This window comes from Schistocerca serialis, chromosome 9 (assembly GCF_023864345.2).
Source record: "Schistocerca serialis cubense isolate TAMUIC-IGC-003099 chromosome 9, iqSchSeri2.2, whole genome shotgun sequence".
Lineage (NCBI taxonomy): Eukaryota > Metazoa > Arthropoda > Insecta > Orthoptera > Acrididae > Schistocerca > Schistocerca serialis.
Window position 1 is genome coordinate 266802095 of NC_064646.1, and position 17606 is coordinate 266819700.

At 37.0% G+C, this 17606-nt stretch overlaps 1 protein-coding gene across 1 annotated transcript in view; it reads right to left on the bottom strand.

Annotated features, from left to right (window-relative positions):
• LOC126418845 (poly [ADP-ribose] polymerase) overlaps window positions 1-17606 on the bottom strand; it is a 103422-nt gene that overhangs the window by 24720 nt on the left and 61096 nt on the right. The window contains exons 11-13 of the mRNA XM_050085832.1: window positions 16509-16710; window positions 4550-4748; window positions 1626-1748 (exon numbers count right to left, since the gene is read on the bottom strand). Coding sequence (XP_049941789.1) covers window positions 1626-1748; window positions 4550-4748; window positions 16509-16710 — 524 coding nt within the window. The remainder of the gene's footprint in view (window positions 1-1625; window positions 1749-4549; window positions 4749-16508; window positions 16711-17606) is intronic.

The following is a 17606-nucleotide window of genomic DNA, read 5'->3' on the forward strand; positions in this document are numbered from 1 at the left end:
TGGAGAGCTGCATCAAACCAGTCTCAGGACTAAATCAACAACAACAACAACAGATTCTAATTCCACCAAACACAGCACATTAGTTTCCGAAGCATTGAAACCAAGATTGAAATACGTTTTTCTAAGCCAATCATAGTTCATGTCACATGATCTTGTCAGCTAATGACAGCAGATTTTCAGAGCATAGGATACGTGAATTAGCCAGCCAACAGCAACATCATTACTAAGTATTTTCAAAACACACATAAGAAAAGTTAATGGTTTAAATTGATGTACATAGTGTAGCTACAAGAAAAGGTATGCCTTTTGGCTGTTACACTTTATGATACACCACACGAACGTATCAGTAAAATTTTAAATAATGACATCAACGTCTGGCCTTCAGGGCTCATAAATCTTTTAAGTGGCTGGTCCTCAATGTATTAAGTTTTAAATGAGAGTCAAACATTCTGTGATTTAAGAAATTCATTATAGCGATATGGCCCATCTGTTTGTATACTATTAAAAGATCTTGTATGACGTTATAAAAGAAATAGATAAGAGGATGCTGGAGCATTGGATTTCGTAAGCTACATTTGTATGTCCAGACTGGCACTTAAGTAGGCCCAATCTGATATTAAGCTTTTCAGTGCAGTTTCTGGGATACAAATTTTCTTGGAGTATCAGTACTGTAAGATGTTTGGTTCTTTATCATGGCGTAATGCCATAGGTACTAGACCATGAAACTGTGCACTTTAAATTCTATGAACGGTTGCAACTAGTCAATAGTGTGGAATGAAACATTTTGTTTCTAATAAATTGATTGCCTCTGCAGAAAAATTAATAAACGCCACCTTTATTTATCAAACCAACAAAAATAGCTTCATTGCTCTGCAAGGCAATTAATGCTTGACTGCAAAAAAAGTGGAAATAAAATAAAAATCAAAAACAAACTAATTACATATTTTAGCCTTCCATAATTATGTGAATGTATTTTAATTCACTTGACAGCTACCAGCCACAGAAATCAATTTTCTTTTCATTTGACTTGAGAACTGTAAACGAGGAGTAAACAGCAAAATTACTAAATGTAAAAACGGTTCACATAGGGACTAATCCCTCCTCACTACAATCCAGACTGTTCTGCACAAGCGCGAATATGGCAGCTTGGGCACGACAGAAAATTTTTTGCAGGTACTACTGCTGATACAGCTAACAGCCACACTTCAAGAAGGGGGAGAAGGTACTGCTCATATGCATATGCAACTCAACTTCGCATGGCAGCTGCTCAAACAAACTTAAACATTTGTGATGTCATTCTCATTGGCAGCTGTTTATTGTTATGAAGTATTCCATAGCCTTCATCCTAAATCCTTTGAGACATTTTGCTGTTTATCAGTTCTTAAGAGTCAAAATTACAAAAATTTAATTGATGACTAAATCAATGAAAAATTCTCAGACTTCTAAAAAAATCCTGGAATTCTAAAAAATCCCAGGTTTTTCCCAGTTTTCTCCCGAAAGAAAAAATTCCCGGGTTTTTCCCAAATTTCCTGGTTATCCTGGAGTGTATACACCCCGTAAATTCTGGTGAATAATATTCATTAAATATAAATTACACACTACATTAATACAGCTAGTATAAATACCTCGAACTCAATCATAAGCTTTTTCATGTTGTTCACATCAAAAATCATGCTGATCAGGTCATGGACAGGCTGGGGCAGTTTAGATTCAACTCCATTGGCAGCAACTTTCTGGACGCCTTCATCCTATAAATATTATTATTATTATTATTAATAATAATAATAGTAACAACATTTAGTAATTGTGATGTATCAAGAGAGGACTTTCATACAGGATTTGGATCACTACTTAACACAAATCAAAGTTAGGTTCTAAGCGAACAGATCCAGACCTAACAAGAACCAATTTCCAGGAGTTGATACAGATTGCATGAAGAAAAAAGCCAAGGCTACCACTCATGCCACAGAAGTACAAGATCCAAAGGAGTGTCCAGATCTCCGTAACACATTACATGCATCAGTCATGACATTAGGACAATCACACAGGAAAGGTAAACACAGGTGGTGGAACACGACCTGTGATGATACCATAGACAAGCGAACTGGTTCACTCGAATGGACATCAGACAGCTGAAAGATGGGAATCCTTCCTGAAGATACAAAAAGTCAACCTGAAAAACAATTTCCCATGAAAACATGCATATGACAAACACAGGCTCATATAAATAGACCAGTATTTCCAGAGAACACCACTCAAAGTTTCTCTAAGAGATTCTGTGAGGGCTTATCTTGGTATAAACCAGCAACACTGTGTTTTCCACCAAATTAATGGAAACAAACTAAGGGAACTGCATGAAACTTGTGTATAACTTTCAAAATTTATTGAACTGTGATCCTCCAACGGAAAGATTGCATTTAGAAAAACCTGAACCAAACCCATACTCCCATCCCCCAACAATTCACGAAATACGAGAGACAATTCAATCACTCAAAAATAATGAAGGGCCATGAGAGGACAACAACCATAACAATAGGTGGAGATGATCTCATAAGAAGAGTTTGTACACTTTTAGCAAAAATATGGAAAATAAATGACTCCCAAGGACTGGAAGAAAGCTATTATACATCCATGGCATAAAAAAGGCAATAGACCAGACCCCAACAACTACAGAGGCCTATCTTCTGCCAGTTATATATGAGTTTCTATCCAACAAACAGATTGGTTAGTGTCAATGAGGCTTCAAGAAAGCCATATCATATGCTGAGCAGATTAGGTGTTTGAAGACAGTATTAAAGACATGTTAATGTACCAACACATATATCACCTTTATGGATATCAAGGTGGGGTACAATGGTTGACAAACGGTTTTGAACATCTTAGAAGAGTTTAGAGTAGACAGAAAGACTTGAGAACTAATCTGCCAGACCCTCACAGACACTACAACTCAAATGAAGTTTCTGGTTGATAAGTCTGAAGTCTTGCCATCAGTTCAGCAATGAGATGGCTTCTCCCACTTCTGTTTCACACTGTGTTAGACAATGTCATCTGAGAATAGAGGAAAGAAACTGAAGGTATAAACATTGAGATCTCGGGGTAGATAGTCTAAGTGAATTGCCTAGCTTTTGCTGACAATCTAGCTCCCTTCACTAAGACTAGTGAAGAAACCAAGTTCACCATAGAGAAGTTATGTGAGACAGCATCAAAGACATGCATCCAAATATTGTATGAGAAGACTCATTTGATGGGAAATTTTATATAAAAGTATTTATATCAGAAAGATCCCACTACAAATGAAATATGGAACAATTTTACATGTGACCTCTTAAATATCTGAGAAATTACAGTACCTCTGGACTATAAAGTAAAACAAATTTAAAAAGGGCCATCAAACCCCAGAAAGTGTACAAAATAACCTAGAATCAGTACAATAAACAAGTGATATCCATAATGCTAAACTTTGGCATTACACAACAGTCATTTCCTGCAGTACTATATGCACCAGTAACTACATTTTTAGGAGGCATTCACAAACTGGCAAAACTGCAAAATGAGAAATGAATGCCAAGGAAGATAACATAGAATGCAAAGTCTTTGGCATTCTAGTTGCAAATTACACATTTGTAGAGAAAACTTAAAAATAATTGGAAACAATGAACAGAGGAACACAAGAGGCAATGCAGCAAATTCATGAGAGATTTTGGGAAGAGAAGAAGAAAACTAAGCTGTCAGACTAAGTGAACAAAGTCATACACGCTCTTTAACAGGGCACAACAAAAAGCAAATAACAACAACAACGTATAAAACTGAAAATCCCATTACCTTCACCTTTAAATACACTCCCAAAGAGGAGAGAACATATAGCAGATTAACTGTAATTCTTCAATCAAACTTCAAGCTTCTTGCAATTGCAGTCTTTGACGAAACTGGGGATGTCCCTGGCTCGCAATGAAGATAGAAAGGCAGAGTACAATAGGATATTAACAACTGTCCATGTGTGAAGTGTATAAGAGCAACCATATACACACTTTTCCTGGAAAATCAAGAGCCAAATGCGGTTTTTCTTTTCTCAATCATCATCAGCCTTCACACTAAATTGACATTGCAACCCATCTCTTCCTACACTGTTCTTATCATTTCATATCTACATACCAAATGTACAAATGTCTTCATTAATAAATTATATGTGTAGTCTAATCTTTGCTTGCTCTTACCATCTCTCTCCTCATTACCCATCTCTTCATTTTGCTTTATTTATCTGCTTGCATAATTTATCTTAAAGCAAAAAATTAATCTTACATATCATTTTTCCACTGTGTTTCACTTGTATACTGTGCCAAAGATGAATAATTACATAATAGACATTTGCACCAGAAAATTTTTATTTCTTATTTCACTTAAAAACCATTACAATTTTGTAATTGCAAGGTTTTCAGAACTCTAAAAAAAGTTGTGAAAAGACTTAATTTCAAAGATACATGTGTGGGTATATGTATTGATTAACCCACATTTAGCAACAAATCCTTGCTTCCTGTATTCTGTAACTCACCTGCCCATAATCCACATCAATTGGGTGCATTCGTCCTGGCAATTTCATAAAATTATCTCTGTTTTCCCACAGGTTACCAGTTTTCTCTTCATAAAGTGACTTGAAGTGCCCAAGGGCATCATGCAATGTGCCCATGTCTTCAAGCTTGTTGCCACCAATTGTTGTACCAATTCGACCCCAGGCTCTAAATACCCAAAATCTGCAGACATAATAAGCAATTATTCTTATGATGTAGTCAAGACTTAGCATGAAGCAGGAAAAGTAACTGCCCTGCATTGTATACAATACTGCAAAACAGTTTTTATGCTACTTCATTCACCTTTTTATAGTCACAAAATTTCAAGAGTGTTTCACTGTCACATTCATCTCATTAGAGTAATGTTTCAAAACAATCACAACTTAGGGCTACTGGAGCAAAACTGCACCACAAACTGTTCTGTATGGGCCGACTGAGTCTGTTAATATTTAGAACTATTTGTTTTTATGGGAACTGCGACAAATACACAACCAGGGTATATACGTGACCAAAAAAATTCATTGACAATGTTCATTGACAATACACTATCCCTTGAATCTGTAAAACTTACAAATTCTTTGAATGGTAAATGTATTATATACTGGTGCAGAACTTCCGGCGCTTTAGGAAATAAGCCCAGCAAAAAGCCATGTGTTCTGAAAAGATCTTAGATGCGCAGCAACATTTACACTGCACATTTTCGTATTGTGAAAGTATAAATCAAAACTCCACAAATTACAACAAGGCAGCTTTCAAAGCACTGAAGTTGAGATTACGATGCACTTTTGTCAACCAATCACTGTTCATCACGACTTAAGTAGCGTGACCACACAAATAAGAAAATTTACTTATTTATATTAATATACATTCAGTATAGCTACGTAAAAAGCAAAACTTTCACCTATTATACTGGTCAACAAAATTTTTTTGATTTTTTTTATGTGGGTGTGGTTAGGCAGGATCCTGAGAGCACAGCTTAAGTTGTAGCAGTTGAATATTTCTGACAAGCACAATTATAAATTTCATTGTTTTGTATTGAATGTTTCGTGGGTTACCTGGGTGAAAAAAAATGTTCTAACGAGCAGTTCAACTTTTACATAGGAAAGCCAATTAGGCATGAAATTGCTCAAAAATTCATCTTGCACTTTTTTTTTTGAAGGATAATTATACTTTTTGCCATCATTATTGCATAATTCGTTAACTAAGAAAGAACTACAATAAATATGAAAAATTAACATTGGAATTTGGTCTTTTTTAGTGTGTTACCCTTTAAGATATAACAAACACAAATTTTATTAAATAATGGCGTATGGCTAGTGTTCCATGCCCAAAATTTTTCTAAGTGACTGCCCCTCAAAGCATTAAGTTTTGAATGGGAGTCAAATGTTCTGCGATTTAAGAAATTAATTGCACATTCTTACAAGTAACATAATTTATTTAGTGTAAAAGGAAATTTACTTTGAAAGTATTGCTTCTCAAACTACCAATCACAAAATTTTCCTGCAACCTCTTATAAATGTAAACAGTTGCGACATCATCACGCCCATTGAAAGCAGTTGGTTGTTACGATGTATTGCACCATCTTCGTCCTAAGGCTTTTGACACATTTCACTATTGGCAGCTGTTTGTGTGCGCAGTTTGTTTTATTGTAAAAGGCACATTTTCTTTGGAACTAAAATTTTATTTTGGCATTATACTCCCGTTTATGTTTTCTTACATAAGTATTATTCTGCAGTAGTGAGCTAAAGTGAAATTCTTTGTTAGTCTTACCATTGACAAACACAAAAATTTAACTGAAAATTAAAACAATGAAGAATTCATGGTTTTCGCTGGATAAAAAATTCCTGGGTTTTTCCCAGTTGTCCTGGGGCATATACACACTGACAACTTATTTCCTACATAAAAGAGTACTCACTTTCAAAGAAGCTGCTGTTTCTAAACAACGATACTGCTCATGTTTATTTCCTAGTGTGAATTACACATTTAGGGTAACAATCCACAAAACAAAGACTGCAGCATCCAGTTAACGCCACCAGGAGCTTTGTATGCTACCTCTTTTTTCAGATGAACTGCAGACACTCAGTATCCTACCAACAAATGGAAGCCTGTCTTTAGCTTTATGACCATTCCACACTATATCCCAACACACAGTTATTCCCATGTGTAGGTATGGCACGACTGACTTTTAAGCAGTGACTTTAATGGATGGCATAATTCTTTATCTATTAGTACAGGTGTTAGAAAGTGGAAACTGTAGAGATGGTGCAGTCATGTCATCCTCAACAACTAGCTCCTAATCTTTACATACAAAAGGAAATGTCCTGACGGGCTCATCACTCAGCCCAAACCGCTCAGGGTAGAAACTTTAAATTTAAACAAGGATGTTGACCTTCAGCTGTAGTCATTGTTTAAGAAAAGATTTTTTGAAATTCCACTCCTATGCACATGAAATAGGAGATGAAAGACTTATTGAAAATATGTTGCTATTACAGCAATTTTGAAGCCAGAAGTACAAAAATTGGTATTTGGTTTCTCAGTCAGAAATAAAAAAAAATATTTGTTTCAGCATTATTTGGAAATTTAACCCCTTTGGGTGTGAAATAGTGCGTGAAAGTTTCCTTTTTTAAAAATGAATTATTATTTAATAACTACTGAAGTATTTTAAAAAATACATATATGAAAACTGGTATCAGAATTCTTAGTTAGAAATTACAAAATACATAGTAACTGCAGTTTTTGGAATATTGCCAAAAAACAAATCCTACATATTCCCAATATCCGGTCCCTATTAATTGGACATTAAGATGTATTGTAACTGAAGAGTATACTACTGTCACAGACAGCTTGATATATAACACATACATGTGCACACACAACCTGTCTCCTGTTAGTCAAAATGTTACGAAGCGCTCATATGTGAGTAGTATCCCAGTTAATGGTACTTTTTAGTCCAAGGACACACTGAGCAAAACCTGCAATAAAGATAGAACTCTTGTTTACTACGCAACTTGAAGGTGTTCTAGAAAGAGAGTGGCTAATTAAAATTAGGACAGATGGATCCAGATTATTTCATAAGAGATTTGGACAATTCAGGGTGCTATCATAGAGTTGTATGTAGCAACAGTAAAAGAAAACTAAGAGGAGCAGTTGAATCGAACAAAAAATGTCTTGAAAAGAGGTTACAGGATGAGGACCAACGAAGTAAAACAAGAGTAATGGAATGTAGTCAAATTAATTCAAGTGAAGCTGCTACTATTAGACACTATAAGTAGCAAAATAAATGGTGATTGCCAAACCAGAGGATATAAAATGGAAGGGCAATACCAATCGATGTTTTATGGACGTCAAAAATAGCTAAGCGTAACTACTGTTGTATAATCACCAAATATTGACAATAGTTCTACATAAGAACAGGAATAAATGTTAACAAAATGTATTATACACAGGTAGCAAGGGGACGGCACTGTAGCCGAAATAGGCCTAGCACAAAGCAATAAAGCACTAAATACTTTAAACATAGCAGCAATTTGGATTTCTCTACTTATAACATCTCTGCAAGACATATCACACTGTGGGCCCTCAAGAAAACAAAAAAATTATTTAACTGTTAGACAGACTTTTTTTGAATTATATGTTTGGAGCTTAGCCTTGTATGGAAGTGAAATATGAACAATAATCAGTTCAGACAGGAAGATATTAGTGTTTCCTATGTGATGCTATGGAAGAATGCTGCAAATTTCATTTGGAGACTGAGTACCTGAAGAAGAGGTATTACATCGAACTGGGGAAAAAATGAAATTTGTGGCACAACTTGAGTAAAAGAAGGGATCAATTGATAGGACACATTCTGAGGCATCAAGAAATCTTCACTTCAGTAATGAAAGGAAGAGGTGGAGGGGTACAAATTTTAGGGGGAGACTAAGGCCAAAATACAGTACACATGTTCAAATGCATCAGATTGCAATAGTTATGTAGAGATGAAGATGCTTGCACAGAGTAGACTACTGTGGAGAGCTGCAATAAACTATCAATCCCTAGGACTGAAGACAATAATGACGACATCTACAGAATGCTAGTTCAGCATATTCTTAAGTACTGCTGAAGTGTTTGGGATCCACACCAGGCCAGACTGAAGGGAAGCATCAAAACAATTCAGTGGCATGCTGTTTCGTTACCAGAAGATTCTATCAGTATGCAAGTATTAAGAAAACTCCTGGAATGAAGACTACGCTCTTTTCGTGAGGCACTCTTGCGGAAATTTAGAAAACCAGCATTTGAGGCAGTCTGCAGATCAGTTCAACTGTCACCAACATACATTTCAAATACGAACACTAAGTTTCTTTCCCTCACTCTATTTGCAAGTGAAACAAAAAAGGAAATGACTAGTAGTAGTATGTGACACACTCCAGCAAGCACCGTTAAGTGACTTGCGGAATATATATATGCTGAAGTAGAACATGTGACAATATACCTTCTTGAGCATTGAGCAAAATCACACTTGTGAGTACACTCATCAGTCTGAGAGAAAAGGGATGTGTGGTCAGTGTGTGCTAAGCAGTGTTCAGATGGCAGAAGTGGTGGTTTTCTGTTGGGCCTGCATATAATACTGGTTAAGAATCTGTCCAAAATTATTTTCCAACAAACTTGTTTGTTGAAGTAACAGATCACTGATATCAGGAGGTGGAAGAGTTTCACAGGAAGCGCACTGTGTGTGTGTGTGTGTGTGTGTGTGTGTGTGTGTAGCTAAACCAAGCAACTCTACCTAATGGATATTTAAAAAAAAACCAAAGCCACAGTAGCAAATGCATGAAGTGCCACAGCTACAGAAGCTATCAGATCAAAGGTCTTCTCAAGATGAAACAAGTGAGCCCATGGTGACCTCTTACAACAATCACAATCTGTTTAGGAGTGACAGAGTCAAAGATGCACAATTTCTTGTATATTAAGAAATTAATAACTTCTGTTATATTAACAGAATTGAGAGATGGGTCAAAAGAAGTACAATTCAATGTAGTATGCTGGTCTGGTATCAGAAGTTGGGAATGAATATTTATTTTTGTGTTGGAGCATTTTTCAGATTTTGCAAGTAATTTCAGTAAAAAGTATTGCCAATGGTAATCAAAAGTAAGAAACCGGATGCAGAATGACGAATTAGATATAAAGAAGAGTTAGTTAAGATGTGACAACCTATGGTGGGTGCACTCACTCGACTTACTTGGCACTGACACCAAATCTCCACATCAGACTGGTACCACACAATGTATATTGATGGAGTATCAACAAAAACAGATTTAGTTTGTGCTATGTGCTATCATTCAGTAGAACATGCGCAAAATGGTAATTTAAAGTAATACCAGAAATGTATATTTGTGAGTGATTGTTTTACAGATTTCGTGGGTGAGTTGGCAGTGTGTTAGGTCATTGTACCAAAGGTACTGTGTTCAAACCCCTCTGCTTAATTTGTTAACTGTTTAAACGTGAAACTGTTATATGTGAGAACATTTTCCTGACATGTAAAAGGACTTTTCAGGGATTGTAACAATGTTCTTTTGACAGTTCGCTTTTGCTCAATTGGTTGAAAGTGGCAAACCTATTGAGTACTTTTATATAGATAGGTGTGGTGTTCTGTTGGACATGTGCAACAGTACAGACACAACTCGTGCTAGTGCATTTATAGTTTCACAGAGTAAACAAACAATTGGAACAGCAGAATAAAGGAACTACTGCATCACAGGTGCAGACATATTAACAACAACAACAACTGCCTGAAGACAGCAGCACCAGCGTACATCAGAAGTGTGTGTTGTGGCTAGAAACTTTTAATTGTGCATGCAAAGACAAATGGGTCTGCAGTTGCTATCTAGCCTGCACGCTACAGGTACTGCTGTTGTACGACATGAATCTGTGGAATGTTATTGACATTCTTATTGAACTGTTGCATAGTGACTTGTGTACATACAACAATGGAAATAACTGAAGATGAGAGAAAGCATGCAGCATTCCCACTGGATGTAATTGATCAGTGGAATGCATTGAATGTCATCAAAGAGGAAACAGCAGATAAAAATGAGTGCACATCAGGTGGAGCAGAATCGTTAGTTGGTGAGCGAGCGAAAGGGTTAGAGTCGATGCCTGTGATATCATCGCCAGAAGGGCCTCTCAAGTGATGGAAATGATAAAATACCACAGAAGGCAATTGAATCTCAATGTAGACAAGTGTAACGTGCTGCGAATACATAGAAAGATAGCTCCCTTATCATTTAGCTACAAAATAGGAGGTCAGCAACTGGAAGCAGTTAATTCCATAAATTATCTGGGAGTATGCATTAGGAGTGATTTAAAATGGAATGATCATATAAATTTGATTGTCGGTATAGCAGATGCCAGACAGATTCATTGGAAGAATCCTAAGGAGATGCAATCTGAAAACAAAGGAAGTAGGTTACAGTACGCTTGTTCGCCCACTGCTTGAATACTGCTCAGCAGTGTGGGATCCGTAACAGATAGGGTTGATCGAAGAGATGGAGAAGATCCAACGGAGAGCAGCGCGCTTCGTTACAGGATCATTTAGTAATCGCGAAAGCGTTACGGAGATGATAGATAAACTCCAGTGGAAGACTCTGCAGGAGAGACGCTCAGTAGCTCGGTACGGGCTTTTGTTGAAGTTTCGAGAAAATACCTTCACCGAAGAGTCAAGCAGTATATTGCTCCCTCCTACGTATATCTCGCGAAGAGACAATGAGGATAAAATCAGAGAGATTAGAGCCCACACAGAAGCATACCGACAATCCTTCTTTCCACGAATAATACGAGACTGGAATAGAAGGGAGAACCGATAGAGGTACTCAGGGTACCCTCCGCCACACACCGTCAGGTGGCTTGCGGTAGTATGGATGTAGATGTGGATGGAGAAATATTGGCTTTGTCCAAAAGCAGCTAAAGCCAACCAAAACATTTGCAAATCACACAATCTCTGTAATTAAAAACAAATTTCACACTAGATGTCCTGATTGGTGTATGTTGTATGAATGGAAATGGCAACAGGAAAGTGGAGAGTTAATGTCTGTGAAGAAGTACGAACATATTACAATGCATGTTATGGAGACCTTCAAATACAGTCACCAGGAAGATTGATGTTTACGATGCAGACTTTAAATTGTGGACAAAAACAAATGCAAGATAGCTAAATATCCCAAGATTTGACAACAGTAACAGTTGTCTGTTGCACTGGAGGGCAAGAACAACATTGTAAGCTGTAAAGTCAAATATTTTGTTACAGCGAAATTCAGAAAACGTTAGAGGACTGACAACAAGTAACTCGTGCACTCATGACAGCTTACACAGATGCAAACACCTACAACAGCAACGGAAGTGGATTCAACAAGGAGATGACTGAGGGCCACACTCTTGCAACTACATGTTCTGAAGATATTGTACGGGTTGTACAGTCGGTTCATACGACAACCCATAAGCACACACAATTATTCCACTGCTTTCACAGACTGGCGAACTTGCCCCAAAGCTGTTTGTTGTCCGTCAAGATTCTTGTTCTTGGAGTACTTGCATACATCATTACATGTTCCAGCACCAAATTTAATTGTCCATTCTCAACCCTCTTACTAAAATGACAAAAGAACTGTTCAGGATATTTCTATAAGAAGCGGTAGTGGAACACATCAGTGGAGAGAAACTTCTGCTAATACTGGATTCTTATGGGCCCCACAAAAATGCTTGTGTTGTTCATGACCTGCACATACAAAATAACCTACCAGAAGACAAAATCACAATTCACATAATTCCAGTAAACACAACATCCATTTGTCAACTATTTGATCTTCATTTCTTCAGAATGTACAAGCAGTGTGTGTGTGTGTGTGTGTGTGTGTGTGTGTGTTTCCTCTGCTGTCACTTGGTGAGTAGATTATTTTTATCTATCTATTTACATTATTTTCATTGTTATAGTTTTATTATGTGTACTACTACTACTACTGCATATGTGATCCCATTGTGTCTTTATTTTCCTGTTCTGATTGCATATTAAGTGAAACTACAAATGTACTATATAGGTTTATTACTGTCAAAGAAAGGAAGCGAAAGCAGATTGCCAAGAGAACATTGCTGTTAACTTCAAACAGTGCTTTTACAAGTAAAATATGTTGTCCCATATAACATTTTTATACATGAAGAAATAAATAAATAAATAAATAAATTACTACGGTATATTGATAATTTTCACTTATGGACCGTCTGACAGCAACTGAATAAAACACAATTTTAGTGCCATACGCGTTTCGCCTTTATTTTCTGCAAGGCATCATCAGTGGCAGGTTGCGTAGACAGGTTCTTACATATTATGCTCCTGTTGCATTTTTGGTGTTGTTCTTCTTCCTATGAGCGCCAATTTGCTGTTTTTTCTGCATTCCACAGCACTATGCACTAAACGCTTGTTTTAATGCAATGTTTTGGTTTCTGTTGCACTAAAATTGTGTTTTATTCAGTTGCTGTCAGACGGTCCATAAGTGAAAATTATCAATATACCGTAGTATTACGCGCAACTGAGGAGGACAGGACCACAAAAGTTGAAGATGTAAATAAATAAATTGATCAATGGGGTTTGAACTAAAGACCCCTAGTACGTTCTGCTGGATGACAGCACATAATACAACCTAAATCAGAGTTTCCATTGCTACTTTATCGACTTGTTTTGTATGAATCTGACACCTGGAGGTTTGGGCATGCAATTGCCCAAAACATGCAACTGTCCAAAACGGCACCTGCATGTAGCACCTCCCAAACGGTAAATAAAGACAGGGTCAACTGAAGTTTTTCAAGTCTAGTCCATTTCCTTCAAAATAAGTCTTTCAATAAGATTCACTACATAGTTTGTAAAATTTGTGAATAATAAAGTGAATTTTGTGGGAAAATTGTAGTTTCTGGTGGATTTCTGCTAGAGGCATTTGTAGTGCAAAATTCTATTGATTAACAATGACGATACCATGTTGATCTACAGAGAAAGTTAGAGAAGGAAATATAGGTGTACCCCCAATATAGGTGTATTTCTTCAAAAGCTGGTATTTGCAAATGGGGAACATTTGCTAAATTTTTTTAATTCCGTGGATGGGTTCTCAATTTAAAATTTCAACCAGAATGGTCAGAAAGAGCTGGGAAACTTAACATTAAATGGTCATATTAGCACTCTCTGGCAACAAGGAAAGTCCTTACTGGTAACAAAAATCCATTAAGTAGGATGTTATGTATAAAAAAGTGAAACAATGAAAATTCATATTTCATAGTCAGGTTATAGAATGTAAATGTTATACAAATACCTCTACAATTTTCTTAGGTGGATGGAAATTGAACTCACTACAGAACAGATACACCTTGGGGATAGGTACACTTCACGAAAATGATAATAATAAAAATAATGCAAAATTGGCAATTTGTAAGAAAACATTTTGAAATTCGTAATTTTTACAAAATACAGAAATTCGACATTTTCACATATAAATATTTTTTTATAAAACTGATGACAGTAGTATGCCGATTTTCACAACTGCTAGTTAATGAATGCCGAGATTGCATTTTGACACCTTATTTTCGTAAGCTTGAGGATCATGTATAATCTTAAAATGAATGATCATTTCCCACGTAACTACGATGCACTGCCAAAACTAACACTGAAAGTGACACAAGAAAATCACCAGAATTGGAAAAAATTTAGTACTGTGCAAGGGAAAAAAGACACAATTTAGCAAAAACAAAAGAATTTGACAAAACAATACCACCAAATCTGTCAAAACATAACACTGAAACTCGCAAAAATAGCAGTGCATTGGCAAAACTCAGAGGCCGGCTACAGAGCAGAAGCCGGCTACAGAGCAGAAGCCGGCTACAGAGCAGAAGCCGGCTACAGAGCAGAAGCCGGCTACAGAGCAGAAGCCGGCTACAGAGCAGAAGCCGGCTACAGAGCAGAAGCCGGCTACAGAGCAGAAGCCGGCTACAGAGCAGAAGCCGGCTACAGAGCAGAAGCCGGCTACAGAGCAGAAGCCGGCTACAGAGCAGAAGCCGGCTACAGAGCAGAAGCCGGCTACAGAGCAGAAGCCGGCTACAGAGCAGAAGCCGGCTACAGAGCAGAAGCCGGCTACAGAGCAGAAGCCGGCTACAGAGCAGAAGCCGGCTACAGAGCAGAAGCCGGCTACAGAGCAGAAGCCGGCTACAGAGCAGAAGCCGGCTACAGAGCAGAAGCCGGCTACAGAGCAGAAGCCGGCTACAGAGCAGAAGCCGGCTACAGAGCAGAAGCCGGCTACAGAGCAGAAGCCGGCTACAGAGCAGAAGCCGGCTACAGAGCAGAAGCCGGCTACAGAGCAGAAGCCGGCTACAGAGCAGAAGCCGGCTACAGAGCAGAAGCCGGCTACAGAGCAGAAGCCGGCTACAGAGCAGAAGCCGGCTACAGAGCATGACCAAATTTGGCAAAAAATAAAACAAAGGAGAAAAATAAAAAAAATTGACACAAACAATGAAATTGGCAACAAATGGAATCAAATTTGATCAAAAAGCAACAAAATTGGCATGAAAAACTGAAATTGGCAAAGAACGCCAAAATTGACCAATGCCGAAAATGGTAAGAAAGAAATTTGACAAAAGAAGACTGAATTTTAGAAAAATGGTAACACCAAATTTGCTAAAAAAGTGGAGAACAGCGAAATTGGGGAAAAATGTAACACCAAATCTAGCACAGAAAACACAGGACCTGGAAAAAAGTAACACCATATTTTGCCAAAAAATAACGTGAGTTTTGCCTAAATTACCACTGAAATTGGCCGTAAAATGATTTTTCCTGTATCTATAGATATTCAGTCATCAGAAGATCATTAGCTTCTAGCATTCCTTTGTTTCTTTGGAGCTACAACAAAGAAAATAAGAATCCTGGAGAGACATGATGTTCAATTCAGTTTCTGACCAACCAAGAATATTAGAGATGCTGCACCCAGTAACAGAAGGTCTTAGTCACGGTGTTCCTGAAATTCATAAAATGTCTTGTGAATGTACTGGCAGTTACTTTGGGCAGTCAATACAAACAATTTCAGAAAGCTGCACTGACTGCTAACGCCACATTGAGTAACTCGATTTCTATAAAGCTGCTGTTGCCAAAGACGGCCCCATGAACAAAAATACGATTATGTTTGACGAAACAGAATTATTACCCTTTGTATCTACCTATCAGGATTCAGTCGGCAAAGGTTGTTGTGATCAGTGAGTGACAATATACCTGGACAGAAGCTACACCCTTGATGGTACACAGAAACAGGCACTTGATGCTGAAAGGCAACAGGGAAATAATGAGTCAACTCGCATCTAACGAAATCAGCACCACCACCAATGTTGTTCTGTCCTAGACATCAACATGATATCTGATAGCATATGGAAGTTCTGCAACAGTGACGTTCCATGACATGATTCGGCCAAGTAACTAAAGGTTTACTGAACTCTCCTGGTGGTGACAACGGAGGAAGTCATCAATAGTGTGATACTGAATACAAATCTGAGGCAACAAGAACTCTCAAGCATTTATTTCACTAAAACTGACAAAGTTTTTTGAACTGAAGCAAAAAAGCAACAAATAACACAATAATAGATGGGCATACTGCAAGTGACAAAACTAAACAAAGACTAAATGCAAACATGAATTTTTGGAACCAAAGGTTTCTTAAGAAAGTGTAAAAGAAATCTAATAATTCTGAACAGCCTTACTTTTATATTTCATATGTACCTTTATAGCTTCCAACGTTTTGGCACTAGAGCTTTGAGGATTGAATTGTATTTGTGTGTTAATTTCTACTAGCTTTATGACCTGTGATTATTTTTAAACTAAATATAAGGCATTACGTCTTCAATATCAAATTAATCTATATATTCAAAACTGTGAATTGCACTAAATTATACCTTGAGCCACTGGTGAGAACTTGTAACTTGTAGAATGAGTTCTTCCCACTTTGAACATCAGTTATACCAAGAACAGCATTGTAGACTGTGCCATTCTTCTGGTATACTTCAGCAACATCTTCCAGACCTGAATCTGGGTCTACCACTGCTCCACCCTTCAACTTCATACGCTGCTTTGTTGGCATACTCTTGACAAATCTGCCTACATGTCAAGTTCAACAAAGTCACAATACAACATTATCAAAGACATTACAACGAATGAAAATAAATAAATGTTATCCACAACTTGAAAAAACAAGTTGCACTCCAACCAATACTCAAAAAAATCCTTTACCTAGTGTAAAACAAATTAATGAGTTGCAGGAATACCTTCAAATTTAAGATAAATGGAATGTGATTAATAATTCCAAAATTTCAAGAATAATTGCTACAATTTGTTTCCACTAGAGGGATTCTGCAGATTGGAAAGCTCTTCCCCAAGAAGTATTTCACTTTTATTGACAAAGCAGTCTCAGTGGTCAAGTTATAAACACGACAGGTATTAACTGTTGGTGGTTAGAATTAATATTAGAAGTATTAATACTCACAATGTTTACCCTGTGACCACTGATGTGCTTTGCAAATCAAAGAGAAATACATCTGGTGAAATGACAGTACAATTAAGAAAAATAACTAACAACAACAACAACAAAACAAGCAAAATGACAGGACTACAGTTATCACAAAATGTAAAGTGCTCTAAACGATTACTCTATATTTGAAGTCAAGAAAACACATTATAAAACAAAATGTGTAAATAATGAACAATGAGCAGACACACTAAAACCAGGACAGTTGAATTTTATGGGCAACATGTTACCAACTACATACACTATCCACACAAAAATCGTACATCTTTCATAGCTTCTATTTTGCTAGTAGCTCTCTTCCACTTTCCCTCCTTGTGTAGGAGTTCTAGTTCAGTCAAATATGTAGACCCACTAGAGTTTGGAAAATATGAGAAAGACATAGATGGTATTGAAGTTATGAATGCAAGCTGCAATTTTTTTTTTTTTTTTTTGTGGTTTTAGAGCGCACAACTACAGTGGTCATTAACGC